Source organism: Chionomys nivalis, chromosome X, assembly GCF_950005125.1.
Source record: "Chionomys nivalis chromosome X, mChiNiv1.1, whole genome shotgun sequence".
Lineage (NCBI taxonomy): Eukaryota > Metazoa > Chordata > Mammalia > Rodentia > Cricetidae > Chionomys > Chionomys nivalis.
In genome coordinates this window covers 48263926-48285513 of record NC_080112.1, presented here as the reverse complement: position 1 = coordinate 48285513, position 21588 = coordinate 48263926, and the positions used below count along the sequence as shown (strand labels likewise).

The following is a 21588-nucleotide window of genomic DNA, read 5'->3' as shown; positions in this document are numbered from 1 at the left end:
TGGTGTGGCATCACACAGCTTTGATTCCTACAGTGGCGAGTTATAAGCATGCAGAATCCAGGAAATTGCTGCCTGGCCACCTTAATGAAATCCATGAGCTTCTACTTCAATTAGAGAAGTTGTCTCACTAAATAAAATGGAGAGTGATTGAGTAAAGAAATACCTAATGTGGAAATATGGTATCCACTTACACATTCATACATATGCATACTGTCACATAATTGTTGACACACACACATGCACATATGGTAGACACACACACAGACTTGAGGGGGAATACACTTGTAAGTAAAGAAAGCATGCTATTCCATAGAGTTCAGGCTCTTCAATAGAGAATTGTGATATAGCTAGATCAGAAACTCAAATATAATGAATTATCTAATTTGAAACTATTATTATTATTATATTATCTCATTGAATTCAGAAAAAATGAGATTTGGAAAAAATTAAACAGCATTTTATTGTCTCTGAGTTAGAGTCTTCTTTTTCTTTTCTTTTTTGTGGGTGTAGGGGGTTTGAGACATGGTTTCCTTGTGTAGACTTTGCCTTGGTTGTCCTGGAACTCACTCTGTAAACAAGACTGACCTCTAACCTAGTTTGTGCTGTCTCATCCTCACTCACACTCTATCCAGGTTTTACTTTGTCCTACATGCCTTGAAGTATAGGCCCTGAACTCAAGCCAGGCTTTTTTTCTGTTCTATAGGCCTCGAGGTACAGGCCCTGAGATACTTTTGGCCCAACATATATGTGTGTGTGTGTGTGTGTGTGTGTGTGTGTGTGTGTGTGTGTATGTATATGTAATATGTATATATACACGCACACATTAAATTTTAATGTGCTTAAAATTGAGCACTTGTCTACATTAAGATAATCAGGAAGAAATCGGGACAAAAATACTGAAGATTAATGCAGTATACTACACTAGCATTTAGAGAATTGGTGTCTGGGTGAGGGTCTCATGAAATAAAAAACAATAAAAAACATTTAGAGATAGTAACAGTGGTAGCTGATGTATAGTTGAATTATTTGATGGGAAATTTAATGCAATTTTGTACTGTCCTTTTCAGTTTAAGAGTCTTGTAGGTTAAAATATATCTAACAGTGTTTCTAAGGATACGACCCTTTAATACATTTCCTCATGTTTTGATGACCCCCACCCATAAAATTATTTTATTACTACTTTGTAGCTGTAATTTTGCTTCCATTATGAATTATAAATATCAGATAGGCAGGAATTCACAACCCACAGGTTAAGAACCATTGTTCTAAGCCATGTGTTAAAATCTGTTAGGTTCCTTCTTGACAACAAAATTCCTGTTTTATACTTTATAAACATTAGTTTCTTACAATGCTTGCTTTTGATTTAAAAATAAAACAAGTGATTTCAAGTTTTTGATGCATGGAAAAGTTATCTTCAGTCTTAGAGGCAAATTAAAAGATTTTCACTTGAAACATTTGAAGTAAAAATTGCAGGACATACAGAATATGGTGTATAAGAAAAGTTTAAAACAAAAATCAACATGAATCTGTAAGATGTAATTAGAGCTCTATCTTGTATGTCAAAACTTCAATTACATCTGAACTGAATTCTTATGATTTTTTTGTTTGGGTTTTAGCTGACAACTTATGTATTTTTAGGTCTAAAAGTAAGATCCAATGGATATAAGTTGTCATGTCTCCATAGCTCTGAAGGAAGTACGGACACAAAAGAAGTTCTATCAGTTCTGTGGATAGTCAAAATGCATTCTTACAAAAGAGCAATATTTATGTTTTGGGCTTATTTTTGTTATTTCACAGAAGGAAAATGAGAAATACACTTCACAAAAGCCTATCTTTAAGGATTTCCTTTCTTCCACCAGGCATAGCCATGCACAAGGTTCATGGCTGGACAGAACATGGAAAGGCAGCTGTTGCATGTTTTCTCTTATATGTGGGTAGTAGACTTAAAACTTTGGGTTTCTATGTTTTGTCGCGGCCACCCTCGTCCCACAAGGATGACGTGCAACACCGGAGCTCTTCTTGCTAAGCAGTTTATTTCAGGACTTTATTCACAACAATCTTTTCCCTTCTCTTTCTCTCCCTCTCTCTCCGGGCCAACCTCTCCCAGCCCTTAAGTAGGCACTGGGCCGCCAACCCCAGATTGCCAGGTGGGCACTGCCCATAGGTCCACGCATATGCAAGCAGCTGACAGTCATTGCGTGATAATAGCATAAGTCAGGCTTTAGCCATAGGAGTTGATTATCACAGAGAGCACTCGCTTTCGGGATCGCGGAGGGCGGGAGCCAGCACCATCAGGTGTGACTCCACACAGCTCTCTACATTGCCATCAGGTGTGGCTTCACGCAGCTCGCTACAATGTTTGACTCAGAGTACTCATAGAAATTGGGAAGCCAGAAATGGGCTGGCTATAGGAAATAGATTTCAAGGGAATGTGAATAGAACTTGTGTGATGATGAGGAAATGGGGATAATGGAACAGTAGAGTTAAATGTGGTGGGTGAAGGAAAGATGATGTAGAGTAGGAAATATCTTTTAAACTGCCATATGGAAACCCTATACTGTATAATCTTCCTAAAGTATTTATACACAGAGAGAGAGAGAGAGAGAGAGAGACAGACAGACAGACAGACAGACAGACAAATGTTGTGGGAGCTGCGGGCTTCGTTCCTGCCACCCGGCTCCCAGCCGCCTGGCTAGCTTATGCCCCGAAATAACAACACACAAACTGTATTCATTTAAACACTGCTTGGCCCATTTCTATTCATGTGTCTAGCACCTCAAGGTGCGCTTACCGGGAAGATTCTAGCCTACGTTCATCTTGGGTCGGAGCTTCATCGTGTCTGCTCTGAGAGGAGCTGCCCTGCATCTGAGCTCACTTCCTCTTCCTCCCAGCATTCTGTTCTGTTTACTCCACCCACCTATGTTCTAACTTATGAGGGCCAAGCAGTTTCTTTATTAATTAACCAATGACCTTCCTCCATCATCTCCCCTTTTTCTGTTTAAACAAAAAGGAAAGGCATTCACTTTAACATAGCAAAATTACATATAACAAAACAGTTGTCAAACAAGAATTACAGTTACAATATTTACATCTATTTCATCTTTTATCATAACAAAGGAAAACAGCTATAACTATCTATTCTTCAACTCCATCAAAAACTCCAGAAAGATACAATATTGCCTAAGCAAACAAGAAATAAGCAACTTCTAAACTCTAGAAATGAAAGAGACATCTCGTTGCCTGGTCAGTCACCCAAAGTTTCTCTGTTCCGTTGGGGCATCCATCTTCGGCCTACAGGCCCATAGTTTCCAGCAAACATTTCAATGAAGCAGGAAATTTCAAAGGCAATTCAGTCACTATCTGCTGTGTCCTGCAGAATGTCTCACAGACTCCTTCATGTATCAGGAACCCCAAAATGTCATCTCACCTTTAGGCAATTTCTGCGGGTTCTCTGTGTCCAATTTATACAATATTCCAGGCAAGAACAGTTTCTTGCCCAAGTGGCTATCAAACTCCATAAGGTGCCTCTTCGATGCCCATCTTCTCTCTTCTTGAAGTAGATTGGTGCTGCCAGGAGCAGACATGTCTCATTGTCATGAAAAACCCTAAAGTTATTAAAACATTTAAAATGCCATATTCTCTAGCCTTTGAAAGATATGATGAATGCCTATCTGAAATATATCTATGCACATCTAGAAAATCTAACTAACATGACTACAAACTTGACTGTTACTAATGATTATCCATTATATATAGATTACATGTTTACATGAACTACACAATCACAATACCTTAATCAATTTCAAAAATACATATACATATAACAAAATTGACCTTAAATTTATATCACTAAAGCAAAATCCATATCAATGCAAATTATTCATATCTATGTCATATCCCCCTTTAAATGTAAAAGAACATTTATAAACAGCATTTGGGAATATGGGCGCAGTTTTTTTCTCTCCAAACTGCTTCCTGCTGAATGGGGGCGTCGTTAATTAGGTCTTTCATGGTATAACCTGTGTGCCAGGTTCATCTCAGTTGGCAGTTGAATGAAATAATTTGCTGAAGGTGTTCACAGCAACCTTTCAGGAGGGTGTGGTCTATTATACCATATTGGGATAGAAACAATCCAAAGAGTTTCATCCTCTGTGAAAACAAAAGAAACTCCTTTCCGAAGCATCATGTCCTTAGATCCAAATTTTATAAGTCAAGGTATTTTCAAAATATCTATGTTGGATTAGTTCAGCAGCATTTATAAACAAATATCTTTTAGCAGCTGTGGCTCCTTCCTCAGCATTCAAGCAATTCAAACAGAGTATAATAGCGTACAGTATCAAGATTCTCATTGTATTTTCCATCTTTGTGCAGCTTTATTTTAGCCTCTATTTCTTTTACTTTTTGAGACAGGTTCTCTGTATATCTTTGTCCTGGAATAACTCTGCAGACCAGGCTGTCCTTGAACTCTCAGAAATCCATCTGTCTCTGCCTCCCAGGCATTGGGATTAAAGGTGTGTGCTACCACACCTTGAAGTCACAGAGTTCAACTCCGAGGTCAATCTACCTCTGCCTCCCAAGTGTTGGGATTAAAGGTGTGTACTACCACACCCAACTACTCTCTTTCTTCTTTTTTTTTATTTTTTACTTTAAGAACTTTAACTTTTAGCCTGCATATATTTTTAACACACTGTAAACCATTTAGAAGTTTTCTTTGTCTTTGAATCTTTCTTTTACTGAATATCTCTCTTTTTGTGACCGCATGAGCCTTTAAATTACTGGGCAATATGGGTAGGATTAAAGCCGTGGCTTTGCCAGTTAGATCCAGCCCATTCCTTAGCTTTCCAGCCTCATGGCGGAGGTACCGGCTGTAGCCATTTTTATTGCCACAACTCTATGGCGTTTCAAGGTCCTTGCCAGCAAGCAAGCTTCAGCCAGTGTGTGCTTGCAAACCACATGAACTGCCTGCGTGAAAGAGTCAGAGTTTGCCATGGCAGGACAGCCCAGAAAGCCGGCATTTGAAAGCAGCACAGCTTTTTTCCTGCTATGGCTGAAAAACTGAAAAGCATGCATTCAGCTTTTCATTAACATTGTTTAAGTGTTTCTTGGCAGGACCTTTTAAAGAGCTGCAGGGTTTTGCAGCTAAAGCTGACTCAGGAAGCCTCTCTTAGATGAGAGTGCTTGCTTGCTTCTAGCAAGCAGAACAGACCCAAGAAATTGCTGCTACCAAGAAAACATGCTTTACTCTATTCTTTCCCAAGCTTTCTCAGGCTTACTGTGGATTCAGTTGTCCACACATTGGGTAGCCATTCTGTTGTAGGAGCTGCGGGCTGCGTTCCTGCCACCCAGCTCCCGGCTGCCTGGCTAGCTCATGCCCCAAAATAATGACACACAAACTGTGTTCTTTTAAACACTGCCTAGCCCATTATATCTAGCCTCTTCTAGGCTAATTCTCACGTATTAATTTAGCCCATTTCTAATAATCTGCGTAGCTCCATTAGGTGCGCTTACCGGGAAAGATTCAGCATGTCTGACCTGGCGGCTGACTGCATCGTGTCTACTCTGAGAGGAGCTGCCCTACATCTGAGCTCACTTCCTCTTCCTCCCAGCATTCTGTTCTGTTTACTCCACCTACCTATATTCTAACCTATGAGGGCCAAGCAGTTTCTTTATTAATTAACCAATGACCTTCCTCCATCAGACAGACAGACAGACAGACAGAGACAGACAGAGAGACAGAGACAGAGATTAAACAAAGTTACTACTATTGGGGAGCAGGGTGCAATTTCTTTTCCCGACAGCATAGGTTATCAAATAAAAACCCCAGTGTCCGTAATGAATACATCTTTTTGAGTTATGAGCCAGTAGAGTTCCATAAAACACCCCCAAAATATTACAAGCTATTTCCATTGATCTTGTTACTCTTTAGTACTTGATGGTTAGACCCTATTGCTGAAGATATATACTTAAGTTTAAGAACATGGAAAAATAGCTGGTATCAACCTGGAAACTTCATTTCTACTGGGTAATCTTCATAGTTTCAAAAAGTTCTATAAATATTAGAGTAATTAGTCTTACCAGGAAACTGACTTTATTTACTGAGTCATATTTAAAATGAGTAGTTTTGAGAAAGTATCTCTATATAAATATAAGTATCATTGAATATGTTCTTCATTGCATATATTAGAATAAATTAGAAATAAAGTATTCCACTATAGGTAAACAAGTAATTAAAAGAAAGACTGATATTTCTATGAATATATACACACTTCATGGGATTTGCACTTGTGACATTCTCATTATACACTGATTTAGATTATTCCTTTGTTAATTAGAAAGGAATAATTAACAATAATTATTTCTATTAAAATAGTAATAGAAAAATTTCTTACTGTGCTAAGAATGTTTGAGAGCCTGTTACAGGGAAAGGAGACACCTGTTTGTACCGGCTGCCTAGCTAGTTTACACCCAAAATAATCCCACAGAAACTGTATTTATTAAATACACTGCTTGGCCCATTAACTCTAATTTCTTATTGACTAATTCTTACATCTTAATTTAACCCATTTACATTAAGCTGTATATCTCCATGTGGCAGTGACTTACTGACAAAGATTCTAACTGGCATCTCTCTCAGGCAGAGGATCTATGGCTTCTCCCTGACTCTGCTTTCTTTTTCCCAGCATTAATCCAGTCCCTTGCCTACCTAAGTTCTGCCCTATCAACAGGTCAAGGCAGTTTCTTTACTCATTAATGTTAATCACAGCACACAGCGGAGACTCCCACATCAAGAGCCCAATGAAAAATATTGATAAAAGAAAACAATACAGTGATCAAATACCTGACACATTCTAACAGAGAACTCTGTACACAAGTTTTAATGATATGCACATTGTACAGATTTGATAATTTTTGGAGAACATATTCACGCTCATTGAATCTGGTCCATACCTCAATGATCTATTACAAATAGAAAGCTCATATAAGTTTGTTTGTTTTTTTTTTAAAGGAAGACGATAAGATACCTTTTAGTAAACTGTCCAAGTTTTCAGAGAAATTTTGGATAAAATACTTTTAAACAAATTGTCTCACTTATCTCATTTCTAAAATGATCAGTAGTCATGCTTAATATTTGATGATTTATGCCAAGTAAATAAGAGATTGCATAGTTAATACTTAGTTCAGATATGAGACAAAAGAAGTATTATAAACTATTAATCATAGCACTTGGCCTTAAAACATTTCCTGTATGGATGAAACTATTAATTAATGTAATCTAAGAATTTTGAATTCAGTGTTTTAAAGGTATTCAATTTCTCTTTTTATTCATAAATGTTTTAACAGTTTAGTATAATTAATATAATATAATTTAGTATAATTAATTAATTTAGTATAATTAATTAGTATAACAGTATAATTATCCAGATCAAAAGTGCTTTGGTTCTTATCAGTTTTATAACAAGAATACTATTTAGATTCAGGAAATAAGTCCTTAGATGTAATAAAAAGAAACTGCCCTGTTAAAAGTGCCCTGAAGGCTGTGTCACCATTGCACCAATTTCTTCATTTTGTTCAACAGTTGGAAGTATTTTTTTTTCAAATTTTGTCTCATAATACTGTGTTTCTTTTGCCATAATTTCTACTTAAACAGAGTTTTGCTTGAGTTGGGATTCAACTAGCTCCATGTATAGCATGGTTTTTAAATAGTCCTTGGTAAAACTAAAATTTTTCTAGTTAATCTGGAAACACAATATTTTAGAGGTTTTCTGACTTTTGACTCTCGTAACTTGGGTGTTTTTTTTTTTTTTAAAAAAAAAAAAACTTTGGATTTCATCGTGAATGAAAAAAAACTTAGTGCCAGCAACATGAAGGCACCAAGCAAATATCTGGACACGAAGAGTCCAAGACTAGAATATAGAAATAAAGGGTCCAGTCCAGGAAAATAGAAATGTAAAATTGTAAGCCCAAAGACATTTGAAAAAAAAAAAAGCTGGCTGTCAATGTTAACCTTTAACAAAAAAACAAATACTTTTTGCTTTAAGAGCAGACATCCTGGCAGCCACTGTGTACAGAGGTAAATTCTTTTTTTTTAATTCATAATTTTTTTATTGTTTTTTTATTTTATTCTTTTTTACTTAAAATTTCCGCCTCCTCCCCTTTTTCCATTTCCTTCCCCCTCCTCCCACACATTGCCCCCTACCCCTACCCCCACTCCATTCCCCCTCCCCCCACTCCATTCCCCCTCCCTCTAGGTACTGGAGAGCAGTCCAAATTCCCTGCCCTGCGGGAAGTCCAAGGTCCTCCCAATTCTATCTAGGTCCAGGAAGGTGAGCATCCAGACAGGCTAGGCTCCCACAAAGCCAGTTCATGTATTAGGATCGAAACCTAGTGCCATTGTCCTTGGCTTCTCATCAGCCTTCATTGTCCGCCATATTCAGAGAGTCTGGTTTCATCCCCTGCTTATGCAGTCCCAATCCAGCTGGACTTGGTGAGCTCCCAATAGATCAGTTCCACTGTCACAGTGGGTGGGTCCACCCCTCATGGTCCTGACTTCCTTACTCATGTTCTCCCTTGTTCTGCTCCTCATTTGGACCTTAAGAGCTCAGTACGCTGCTCCAAATTGGGTCTCTGTCTCTATCTCGATCCATCGCCAGAAGAAGGTTCTAAGGTGATATGCAAGATATTCATCAGTATGGCTATAGGATAGGGTCATTTCAGGTTCCCTTTCCTCAGCTGCCCAAGGTACTAGCTGGTGACATCTCCCTAGACACCTGCGAGCCCCTCTAGAGTCAAGGCTCTTGCCAACCCTAAGATGGCTCCCTTAATTAGGATATATATTTCTCTGCTCCCATATCCACCCTTCCTATATCCCAACCATCCTATTCCCCAAAGCTCCCCCCATCCTCCCCTTCTCATGTTTCTCACCCCATTTCCCCTTAGCCCCATGTCACCTCACCCGCAAGTTCCCAGTTTTTGCCCGGCAATCTTGTCTACTTCCCCTATCCAGGCGGATGGCTATATGTTTTTCTTTGGGTTCACCTTCTTATTTAGCTTCTCTAGGATCATAAATTATATGCTCAATGTCCTTTATTTATGACTAGAAACCAATTATGAGTGAGTACATCCCATGTTCATCTTTTTGGGTCTGGGATACCTCACTGAGGATAGTGTTTTCTGTTTCCATCCATTTGCATGCAAAATTCACGATGTCATTGTTTTTTACCGCTGAGTAGTACTCTAATGTGTATATATTCCACACTTTCTTCATCCATTCTTCCATTGAAGGGCATCTAGGTTGTTTCCAGGTTCTGGCTATTACAAACAATGCTGCCATGAACATAGTTGAACAAATGCTCTTGTCATATGATAGGGCATCTCTTGGGTATATTCCCAAGAGTGGTATTACTTATTTGGGGTAAGTTGATCCCAAATTTCCCGAGAAATCACCACACTGATTTCCAAAGTGGTTGCACAAATTTGCATTCCCACCAGCAATGGATGAGTGTGCCCCTTAATCCACAACCTCTCCAGCAAAGGCTATCATTGGTATAGGTATTAGGTCTTCTTGGAAGTTCTGGTAGAATTCTGCATTGAAGCCATCTGGACCTGGGCTTTTTTTGGTAGGGAGGTTTTTTATAACAATTTCTAATTCTTCGCGACTAACAGGTCTATTTAGATTGTTCACCTGGTCCTGGTTTAACTTTGGTATATGGTACTTATCTAAAAAAGTGTCCATTTCTTTTACATTTTCCAATTTTGTGGCATACAGGCTTTTGTAGTAATATCTAATGATTGTCTGAATTTCCTCTGTGTCTGTGGTTATGTCTCCCTTTTCATTTCTGATCTTGTTAATTTGTGTATTCTCTCTCTGCCGTTTGATTAGTTTGGATAGGAGTTTATCAATCTTGTTGATGTTCTCCAAGAACCACCTTTTGTTTCATTGATTATTTGGATTGTTTTCTGTGTTTCTATTTTGTTGATTTCAGCCCTCAGTTTGATTATTTCCAGTCTTCTATTCCTCCTAGGTGAGTCTGCTTCTTTTTTTCTAGAGCTTTCAGGTGGGCTGTTAAGTCTCCAATCTGTGCTTTCTCCATTTTCTTTAAGTGGGCAGTTAGTGCTATGAACTTTCCTCTTAGCACTGCTTTCATAGTGTCCCATAGGTTTGAATATGTTGAGTCTTTGTTTTCATTGAATTCAAGAAAGACTTTAATTTCTATCTTTATTTCTTCCTTGAACCAGGTGTGGTTCAGTAGTTGACTGTCCAGTTGCCATGAGTTCGTAGGCTTTCTGGGGGTAACATTGTTGTTGAATTCTAACTTTAATCGATGGTGGTCTGATAAGACACAGGTGGTTGGGTACTAATGTTTTTTTGTAACTGTGAAAGTTTGCTTTGTTACCGAGTATGTGGTCAATTTTCGAGAATGTTCCATGAGCTGCAGAAAAGAAGGTATATTCTTTCCTATTTGGGTGGAATGTTCTATAGATGTCTGTTAAGTCCATTTGATTCATTACCTTCATAATTCTCTTATTTCTCTGTTAGGTTTCTGTCTGACTGACCTGTCCATTGGTGAGAAAGGAGTGTTGAAATGTCCTACTATTAGTGTGTGTGGTTTGATGAGTGCCTTGAGTTTTAGTAATGTTTCTTTTACATAAGTGGGTGCTTTTATATTAGGGGCATAGATATTCAGGATTGAAACTTTGTCCTGATGAATTGTTCCTGTTATGAGTAAAAAATGTCCCTCTCCATCTCTTCTGATTGATATAAGTTTGAAGACAACTTTGTTAGAAATTAGTATGGCCACACCTGCTTGTTTCTTAGGTCCGTTTGCTTGATAAACCTTTTCCCAACCCTTTACTCTGAGTAGATGTCTGTCTTCGTGGTTGAGGTGTGTTTCTTGTAAACAGCAGAATGTTGGATCCTGTTTTTGTATCCAATCTCTTAGCCTGTGTCTCTTTATAGGTGAGTTGAGTCCATTGATATTAAGTGATATTAATGGCCACTGGTTGTTAACTCCGGTCATTTTTTCTTTCTTTCTTTCTTTTTTTTTTTTTTTTGGTAGTAGAGTTTGTGTGTTTCCCTTTTTCGAGTTGTGCTGGTGAAGGGTCATTAGATGTCTGAGTTATTGTGGGCATTGTTGGACTCCTTAGGTTGTGATTTTCCTTTAATTACTTTCTGTAAGGCTGGATTTGTGGCTACGTGTTGTTTAAATTTGTTTTATCCTGGAAAATTTTGTTTTCTCCATTTATAGTGAACAAAAGCTTGGCTGGGTATAGTAGTCTGGGCTTGCATCCATGGTCTCTAAGTTTATGCAGTACATCTATCCAGGACCTTCTGACTTTCATGGTTTCCATAGAGAAATCAGGTGTAAGTCTGATAGATTTACCTTTATAAGTAACTTGACCTTTTTCCTTTGCAGCTCTTAATATTCTTTCTTTATTCTGTATGTTTTGTGTTTTGATTATTATATGGAGAGGAGACTTTTTTTTTTTTGATCCAGTCTATTCGGTGTTCTGTTTGCTTCTTGGACCTTCAAAGGAATATCTTTCTTAAGGTTGGGAAAGTTTTCTTCTATAATTTTATTAAATATATTTTCTGGACCATTGAGGTGTACTTCTCCTTCTTCTATCCCTATTATTCTTAGGTTTGGTCTTTTTATTGTGTCCCATATTTCCTGAATGTTTTGTGGTGAGAATTTGTTGGTTTTGCTGTTTTCTTTGATGAGTGTGTTTATTTTCTCTATGGTATCTTCAGTGTCTGAGATTCTTTCTTCTGTCTCTTGTAATCTGTTGGTAGTACTTTGCTCTGTAGTTCCTGTTCGTTTACCCAGATTTTCTATCTCCATCCTTCCCTCGGTTTGTGTTTTCTTCCTTACTTCCAATTCATTCTTCAAGTCTTCAACCGTTTTCCTTACCTGTTTGATTGCTTTTTCTTGTTTCTCTTGGTTTTCTTGGGTATCTTTGAGAGATTTATTCATTTCCTCTACCTTTTTGTTTGTAATCTCTAATTGTTTATGCCAGTTTTTCACCTCCTGTTTAAGGTCCTCTATTATTTTCATATAATTCACTTTTGAGTCAAATTCCTCTAATTCTTTTGGAGTAGGGTGTACAATTCTTCTTAATTCGGTATTGCTGGATTCTGGTGATGTCATGTTGCCTTTCAGGTTGTTGGAGGAATTCTTGCATTGGCTCCTGCCCATCTCTTCCTTCAAATGGAGCCAGGAGCGGCCTGGTGTCTTGGTCCAGTCTTTGCTGTGACTGACTCCCTAGGTGTATCTCCTCAGTGTAGGAGCAGGAACCATTCCCTTCCAGATGGACTCCTCAGCACCGAAACATGGACGCCTGGTAGTTCAATGACCTGCAGACAAAAGGGCGAATGTGGGGGGTAGGACGGGGTCCAGTAGAACACAGGAGACCCCTGAAGGTGCCTGCGCTCCCTTTCGGGGGTCATTGAGGCCTGCCCGGTAGGCAGGCACTCACTGCTCTGGGTGGGTAACCTTAGTGTAGGAGCAGGAAACTGTTCCTCAGCAAAGGACCTTGCAGACAAGGCAGGCTTGGGGCGGCGGAGGCGGGGGGGGGGGGGGGGGGGGCGTGTGTAGGAAAGAAAGCCCTGCAGCAGGAGCTGGAGGAGGGGGGGTTGTGCTCTCTTCTGGGATAGTCCGCCCCTGAATAGCACACACTCACCTGTCGAGATGGAACTCCTCAGCACCTAAACAGGGATGCCTGGTAGCCCAATGAGCTGGGGACAAAAGGAAGAATGTGGCAGGCAGGGCGGGGTCCAGTAGAACACAGGAGACCCTGCAGCCCAAGCTGAAGGTGCCTGTGTTCCCTTGCGGGGGGGGGGGGGGTAGCCTTAGTGAAGAATCGGGAAAATTGTTGTTGAGCAGAGGACCTAGCAGACAGCAGGGCAGGCTTGTGGGGGGAGCTGGGGGGCTGGATCGTGTGTAAGAAAAGGGACCCTGCAGCAGGAACTGGGGGAGGGGGGTTTGTGCTCTCTTCTGGGATTGTCTGCCCCTGGATAGCACACACTCACCTGTCCAGATGGAACTTCCCAGCATCTAAACAGGGGAGTCTGGTAGCCCAATGATCCTGGGACAAAAGGAAGAATGTGGCAGGCAGGGCAGGCTTGGGGGGAGGGGGAGCTGGGGTGCTGGGTCATGTATAAGAAAAGGGGCCCTCCAGAAGTAAACTCTTAACAGTGATCTTCTGCCTCCCAGCTTTCTAGCTAGGCAGGTACTGGGGGCAAAGGTCGGCTTCTAACTATTGCCTCTATGGGACCTTCTGCATATATTCTCTTAATTTTTAACTGTGTCCCTATGTGACTCTACAGTCTGCCTAGCATTCTTTCAGGGACAGTAAAAACTGTTTGTGTCAGCCACAGACTTTCACAAACATCCTGAGTTAACATCCTAATGTCCTTTAACCAAAATTTTTATAACTTAATCTGTAATGTGACTTTCTTTAAGCCTGACCTCAAGGTTGTAAAAGCTCTTTGACTCACACCTGGTGTTTGATTTTGCTATAAGAGAAGGCCCAAACAAGCCTTCCTTTCCACAATTTCAGAAGCCTAATCTGTGGTTGTGGTCACAGCTATAGCTGATAGATTAGCTTTGTGTGCCCCACGGTGATTTATTTTTTTCGTTTCATTTTTTCTTGAAGAAAGCTTGCTTCTGGTTTAATAGACTTTGGTGGTCTGTTGTCCATTATTGCATGACCCTGGACCCAACATATATTCTGCTCTTAAATACACAACAAACAAACAAAATTTTATAGTGCTACTATAAAATGCCACACTTTCTAGTTCATACATAGGAAGATTTAGCAAAACTTATGAGTTTCCTTATTCTATAATCACTCTAAATAACCTTAGTCATCAATTTTAACAATTCTCAAGTTCAAAGCTTTTTGAGAAGAAGCTTATTATCTCAGAATAAAATGTGTCTTTGAATAAGGTTCATGAAATTTAGTAGAAAGATTTAGAATCATTTATGATTTAACAGAATGTGTGTGGGGGGGTGTTTGTTTAGAAGGAACTTTGAAATACTAATGACCAGTACAAATATTAGGATATTACTTTCTGCTATTAAGATTATGGTGTAAAATAAGAAAGAACATGTGACATTTGTCTTTCTGGTCCTGAAATACCTGATTCAGTGTATTTTCCAGTTCCATCAACTCAACTGCAAATTTCATGATTTCATTTATCTTCTTAGGTAAATAGAATTCCACTATGCAGATGTACATTTTTGTTATCCATTCATTAGTTGAAGGACATTTTGTTTGTTTCCATTTCTGGCTGTTGTGAATAGAGCAATAATGAATAGAGCTAAGCAAGCATGTTACAACATTTGACATTATATTTTGTGTTTTACAGGAATTGTGGTGCCTCCTAAAGGAAGTTTAGATATCCCAGTGTTATTTATACCTACCACTATGACGTTATACAAAACAATGGTGATTGTTAAGGTGAAGAGAGCAAACAAAAAATATTGGCTTATTGACAATTTTGATGAACTCAGTTTAGAAGCTAAGAGGTAACAGTTAGGATATAGAAAGTTAATAGTTTGTGTTTTTACTAAACTTAATGTGCTAGGTTTCCTTAATGTGTGCTACATATTCAACATAATATTCAGTATTTCATGTGATCTGAACAACTGCAACTCTTATGTCCAGAAAAATAAAATATGTGTGTTAAAGTTTACAGTACTGGACAAAATGTATACAAAGGGAAAATAGTGACTGACTGCTAAAACAAAAAATAATAACTTGAGGACAACCTGCATCAGCAGCTTGTCTGAGAAAAATAAAGAACTTGCAGGAAAGGCACTCGCCAAGTGATGAAACACTGCTCTAACCAGTGTGTATCATTTCTTGATCATTGCCACAATGAACTTAACTTCTTTGCCTAGCTTAAATCTAAGCATATTTCAGTAATAGTACAAAATTTAAATGTTTTCCCTGCCTTTATAGTTGGTTTGTCTATAATCCCTAAATAAAATAGAAATCTTAGTTTATCATATATTCACATGTTTCTCCACATGACTTTACTATGACTCAGTTTTTATCCATTGTTTTAGGAATTTCACCATTTCTAGAGTCACAATTCATTATAACATGCACATATAAATAATCCCAGTGAAAAACTACAGAGAAAATAATCTTGTTTTAAAAAGTTATTGAGAATTATAGTGTAGTTGTGGTGAAGAGCACAGAGCCATTTTGAAGGTGGTGTTCTAGGAAGCAGTTACACAAGTCACATGCACAACTGTTCAGTAGTTAATATTTTATTTTGCAAGAAAATTCAGTCTTCAGAAATAATCAGCCAACTTTTCTAAATCCTTTTCTCTACTAGTAGATGAGATGTATGCTCTCATTTTAACTGCTATCACCTTAAAATAGAAGTTTTCATTCCTTTCTGAAATCCTGCAATTAATAGCAGTTTTGATTTTTTTGCTGCATAATTTAGGATGTTACCCATATGAACTGTTTTACCTCTCACCCACCATTTAGTTACATCAATAAATATGAATGTGCTCTTGAAATGTAGCTAACCAAAACTCCTGCATTTTAACTTACATGCCATGATGATTAAGTTTGGAAAGACTTCATTGCTCATGTTTATAACATCAGCAGCTTAAGAAAATGTTTTCTGTTCTGTAAATTTGTCTGCCAAAATATAATTGCAAAAGATTTATTAAAATAGCTTCACATTAATAAAGAATACAACATTTTTCTTTTGCATTTTTTGAAATTATAATATACTTTCGTTTCCTTTTTCTCACGCAAAACTCTCCTTTGTACCCCACCTTGCTCTCTTTCATATTTATGACCTCTTTTTACATTAATTGCTGCTACATAGATATGTGTATGTAATAATTATATATAAAGCATAATAAGCATTCTTTACTAATAGTACAAGATTTAAATGTATGTATATATAATTATTACTTCCTAAGTCTACATTGGTAGTATTTCTATTTTGTGTTAACTCTCCTTATTTTACTTTGTAAATAGTTGTATTGGAATAGACCGTGGGGAAATTCAAGCAATACACTGGATGTACCCTATCATTGGACTTCCACAGGCACCACCCCCTAAAAGTTCTGCAGGTAAGTGTATTTTACACAGGAGAGAAAAAGCACAGAATTCCAAAAGGCTTCAACCATCCCTTAACCCATATGTGCAGATGCAGGCCCTAGTGGTGAGAATGCTATGACATTACTTTCTCACCAGTCGCTCTTATAAATTATGTGTCTTGAGTACCTACCATAAGTAATTCTGGTGGAGTTTTCAAAGACTTGAAATTCCACTCTCTGATTATCCTTACCAATTATTGAAAATGAAAGAATTAGTCATCTGGGTTGAGAACATAGCTCAGTGGTAGAATGCTTCACTTCTTCAGCATGTCAAAGAGTCTGGTTTCCATCTCCAGTGACAAAACAAAACAAATGAAATAACAAAGAAATGAAAAATGAATAATCTCTACTGAACTTAGATTACATCTTCACATTTTGAAAGAGAAAGAAATGATAAACATTGATTGTACCAGAGTTTGTACTTCCCTACATATGCTAGCACTAGTTATAAAAAAAAGACCAAGATTACTTTCTTCTTTATTTATTTGTTTATTTTTGTTTGTTTATTTTATATACCATGTACAGTTCCCTCTCCCTCCTCTCCTTCTGTTCCCTCTCCCACCTCCCTTCTACCCACCCTCCATCTACTCTGCCTCCATCTCTATTCAGATGGGGTAACGTCTCCTTTGGAATCAACAAAGCATGGCATATCAAGTTGAGGCAAGACCAAACTCCTTCCTCCCTATAGCATCAAGACTGGGCAAGGCATCCCACCATAGAAAGTAGATTCCAAAGATATAGGTCATACATCAAGGACAGGTCTTGGTCCCACTGCTAGGAGCCCCACAAAAGACCAAGCTACATAATTGTCACCCGGATGCAGAGGGCCTAGGTCGGTCCCATGCCAGCTGCTTAGCTGTCTGTCTAGAGTCCATGAGCTCCTACAAGCTCAGGCCGGCTGTCTCTGTTAGTTGCTCATCATGATCTTGACCACACCTTACTCATATAATCCCTCCTCCCTCTCTTCAACTGGACTTTTAGTCCAGTACTTGACTGTGGATCTTTGGCTTCCATCAGTTACTGGATAAAGGTTCCATGATAACATTCAGAGTAGTCACCAATATGATTACAAGGGAAGGCCATTTCAGGCAACCTATCTACTATTGGTAGGAGTCTTAACTGGGGTTATCCTTGTGGATTCCCAGGAGTTTCCCTGGAATTAGGTTTCTCCCTAACCCAATAATGACCCTCTCTTTCAAGATATCTCTTTCATTGTTCTCCTGCCCCCAATTCAACCACTGTGCCCCCATGTTCCCATCCCATCATCCCCTCCCATCTAACCCCCCCCCAGTTTACCCAGGACAGCTAATCTATTTCTTCTTCCCAGGGAGACACATGTGTCCTTCTTAGGGTCCTGTCTTTCTTGTTCTGTTAACTAGAAAAAAAAAAGTCAGTACATCCAGAAGTACCTGTTGGAGGAGGGCCATTTTTTTGTCCTTTCTGCCTGGCTATCTTAGACCCAAAATAATCACACAGAAACTGTATTAATTAAAACACTGCTTGGCCCATTAGTTCTAGCTTCTTATTGGCTAACTCTTACTCTTAATTCAACCCATTTCTATTAATCTGTGTATCGCCACATGGCTGTGGCTTACTGACTAAAGTTTCAGGATGTCTGACTCTGGTGGCTCCATGGCTTCTCTCTGACTCCACCCTTCTTCTTGCCAGCATACAGCCTAGCTTTTTCCACCTAGGCTCAAAGCAGTTCTTTATTCATTAACCAATAGAAGCAACACATAGACAGAGGACCTCCCATACCAAGTACCTTTGCCATTTACAGGTGAATGTAATTTGCAGTTTTGTTCTTAAGTTTACCAACACTTACATAAGTCATTCCAAATATACTAAATTATTTTCAAAATGTTTCAGATATATGATAAAATGTCTTATATTAATTATGTATTTTCCATATTGCTACATGTACTATATTAAAAACTAGATATTAAACTGTAGGTATTCTGATAATGTTGTTTGGGTCTTCCTACTATAGACAATCTTGTTTTTTCATTATTAAACATTTCAATAAAAATTTAAAAACAAAAACCTTTGCATTTTTTTAAAAGCCTTTCTAATGTATTTCCTCTACAGAAAATCAAACAAACATCACATAGTTTTTCTATTAATGAGGATCTTTTGGTAATTACTTGCCTTTTTTAATTAATTGTGAATTTTTTAACTAGTATATGTCAGATTAAGACAAAATAGCAATAATGTAAGTGTTCTGAAGTAAATTACGTATTTGGTATTAAACCGTTGTACAAGTCTAAAGTTCTACTGGCTATTAAGTTTTGTAGGAATCTTTTTGAAAAGTAAGTGAGTAAAATTTTATGCACATATATTACTGTGTTTTAGAAAGTCTGCTTTACATTTTTGTCTTCAGAGCATTCCAGAGGTAACTCACTCCTTTCTGTTCAGCTACAGGAGGGCCAAATTCTGTTATTCCTTTTTAATGTAATAGATTATTTGAAAACTCAGGAGAATTTTGTTGTTCCATAAGCTACCAATTCATTTTGTGACTTATCTCTTTACAGTCCACTGGGGCAGAAAATTAGAAAATATTTCCACTACCTGTTATAACACAATAAGAAATTAATCCAGATCATTAATGACTTAAAGACTTACCAGTGAAGACTAGTAACATTACACCAATTGTAAATTGAACCCATTATCTTCAAACTTAATACCTTAAGGTTGAACTTAATTATAACTAAGAAAATTTGTACATTTTACCAAACTATGTCATTCCTTTAGTTTAGCTCTAATTTTGTAGTTATTTTTATTTTATATACTATAATTTTATAAATCTATAATTATAAAATATAAAATTAACTTTGTAATGCTAATGGAATATAATAAATGTCGTGAAAATGTCTGAGAATATCAGTTAATTTTTATGTGATAAGACCATATTACTGTTGAATCTAAAAAATGTACTATAATGTTCTTCAAACATTTTATAATATAGGTTTCAATGTTTCACTTATATTCAGTGTATAATTTGTGTGGAGTAGAGGTTTACCAGTACATTTTGGGAAAGTATTTGTGTATATTTGAGCTTCCATATACATTGCTCCATAGTACTATAAAGCTACTATCAAATGTCAGTAGTTCTTTATATAGTTAGTTATTATGTATACAAACATTTTATTATAATATCAGTGAGAATTTGTATATTTGAATGTCATAAATATTGACATGTAATACATACTAAACATACTACAGAGGGATCATGGATGCTATGAATTAACATTAATTCATCATATTTAAGTTAAATATTAAGTCATTGTAGTCTTATGTATAACCACTAACATGATAGATTTTACAGATTTAAGATTTAAAAATCTTTGTATAAATTTTAAAGTACATGTAAAAAGCCAAATAGCTGTACTTTAAATGTTATTACAAACTAAATGTTATTGTACTTATATTTTAATTATTTGAAGGCATACATTTTACTGTTGTTATAAAAGTAGATCTGAGAGTATTACAGTAAATATGCAGATTTTTAAAAAGTAGTTCATGACCAGAGTTGCCAGTCAGTTGAAGTGATGATATGAGCATCTAAGTTCCAGAAACAAATTTCTACATCCTAATATAGTCTCTAATCATCATATATATATATATATATATATATATATATATATATGTGTGTGTGTGTGTGTGTGTGTGTGTGCATGTGTGTGTGTATGTATATACATATATATTACATATTTGACTTTTGGATTCTGTGCTAGAATGAATGTAATTGGCCTCTATAAGCTCATAGGAATTGGTGCTGTTAAGAGGTGTGGCCTTATTGGAGGAAGTGTGTCACTGTGGGCTTTGAGGTCTCCTCTGCTAGAGCTATGCTCAGTGTAGACACAGTTCACTTCTTGTTGCCTATGGATCAAGATGTAGAACTCTTAGCTCCTTCTCCAGTACCATGTCTGTCTGCACACTGCCTTGCTTCCTGCCATGATGTTAATGCACTAAACCTCTGGAAATGTAAGCTTCAATTAAATGTTTCCCTTCATAAGAGTTGCTGTTGTCATGGTGTCTCTTCACAACAATAGAAACCCTAAGACAGATACTATTTTAAGTATTATTTAATGTTGATGTTTATGTAAAACAATATATAAATACATAGATCTATTATATGAGTGTGTGTGCCATATGCGGTGCCAAATTAAATTATGTTTAATGAAGTTATACTTTCACAAGTTAATTTTATCACAATAATAATAATGTTACCTAAATATTGAATTAACTAAAAACATAAAATAAAAAATAAAAAAAAATTTCTCCCACAGTTGTCATAAAATGTCAGGCCAACAAGCGGGTAGAAGAGAAAGTGGAAGTGAAAATGATTGGTAACTTTTTTGGACACCATCCATCACATGACAAGATAGACTTCGTAGTTTTTCCAAAAAGAAATTCGATTAACAGTATTTATGAAGACGTTGATGGTAAGAGAATTATAATCATGGTTATAATAATTAACTATAGTAAATAAAAATTCATTTACTTTAAAATGTAGGCTGCTGATTGCTTAGTAATTAAGATCCATTTACTTTTCATTTGCAATGAAACATTCAAGTACTCTAGAATTCTGTTAAATTCGTTGTCTTTACATAGCAGTAAGTAGTAATAGTAGTTATGGTTACAACATTGATTTGTATGACATGAATGGTAAATCTCTCAACCTCAGTAATTATAATTTTCACTTGAACTCAACTTCTATATCTTTCTCTATTTTTCTCATTGTGTGTGTGTGTGTGATTTTGAGGATTTATCCCAGGATTTCATACATGATATGCAAGTACTCTGCCACTGAGCCAAACATTGAGTCTCTTCTAGGTTCACAAATTGTTACTGAAGACATATAACATTTTTAAACAAATTTGAATGAGTGCTTCTTTAAAAAAATAGAAAAATTAACATGAATCAAATGTAATACTTAAATCATTTTCAAAATAGCGAATTTTGTTGCACATGTTAAATTTGTATTTTATATTTTCTGTACAAATTAAAATAATTGGATGCATGTTATGAATAGAGAATTATAAATTTCAAAATCCAAACTCTGAAGCCAAAATTATACATACATGACCTAATATAACAAGTTATCACAGCAAAATGCAGAATCAACAGGGAGAAAATTAATTAATAGTTAAATCTGCATATATTTATCAGATATCAAACATGTAAAGTATTTTTTTCATAATTAGTGTTGGCTATCAATTTTTGTTAAGTTTGCCTTATTCTATAAGCTGAAATTGTAAAGAATTAAAGATGTTGATAATTGTACTCTATATTGTAATATTTATTCATGTATTTTATTTTAATAAAATTACTCATAGTATTGTATTTCTGGTATTATAGTACACATTATGAAAATAAAGCAGGATAAAATTTACATCTTCTTTTTTCTATAAACTTGTTTAGAAAATAATGTTGACACATAAATTGATGTTCAGTT

General features: G+C 36.8%; 1 protein-coding gene across 1 annotated transcript in view; it reads left to right on the top strand.

Annotated features, from left to right (window-relative positions):
- The window catches only part of Cfap47 (cilia and flagella associated protein 47), a 307853-nt gene that overhangs the window by 243968 nt on the left and 42297 nt on the right, over positions 1-21588 (top strand). Inside the window, 3 exon segments of the mRNA XM_057760135.1 lie at positions 14369-14528; positions 16009-16103; positions 20420-20575. Of these exon segments, the coding sequence (XP_057616118.1) occupies positions 14369-14528; positions 16009-16103; positions 20420-20575 (411 nt within the window).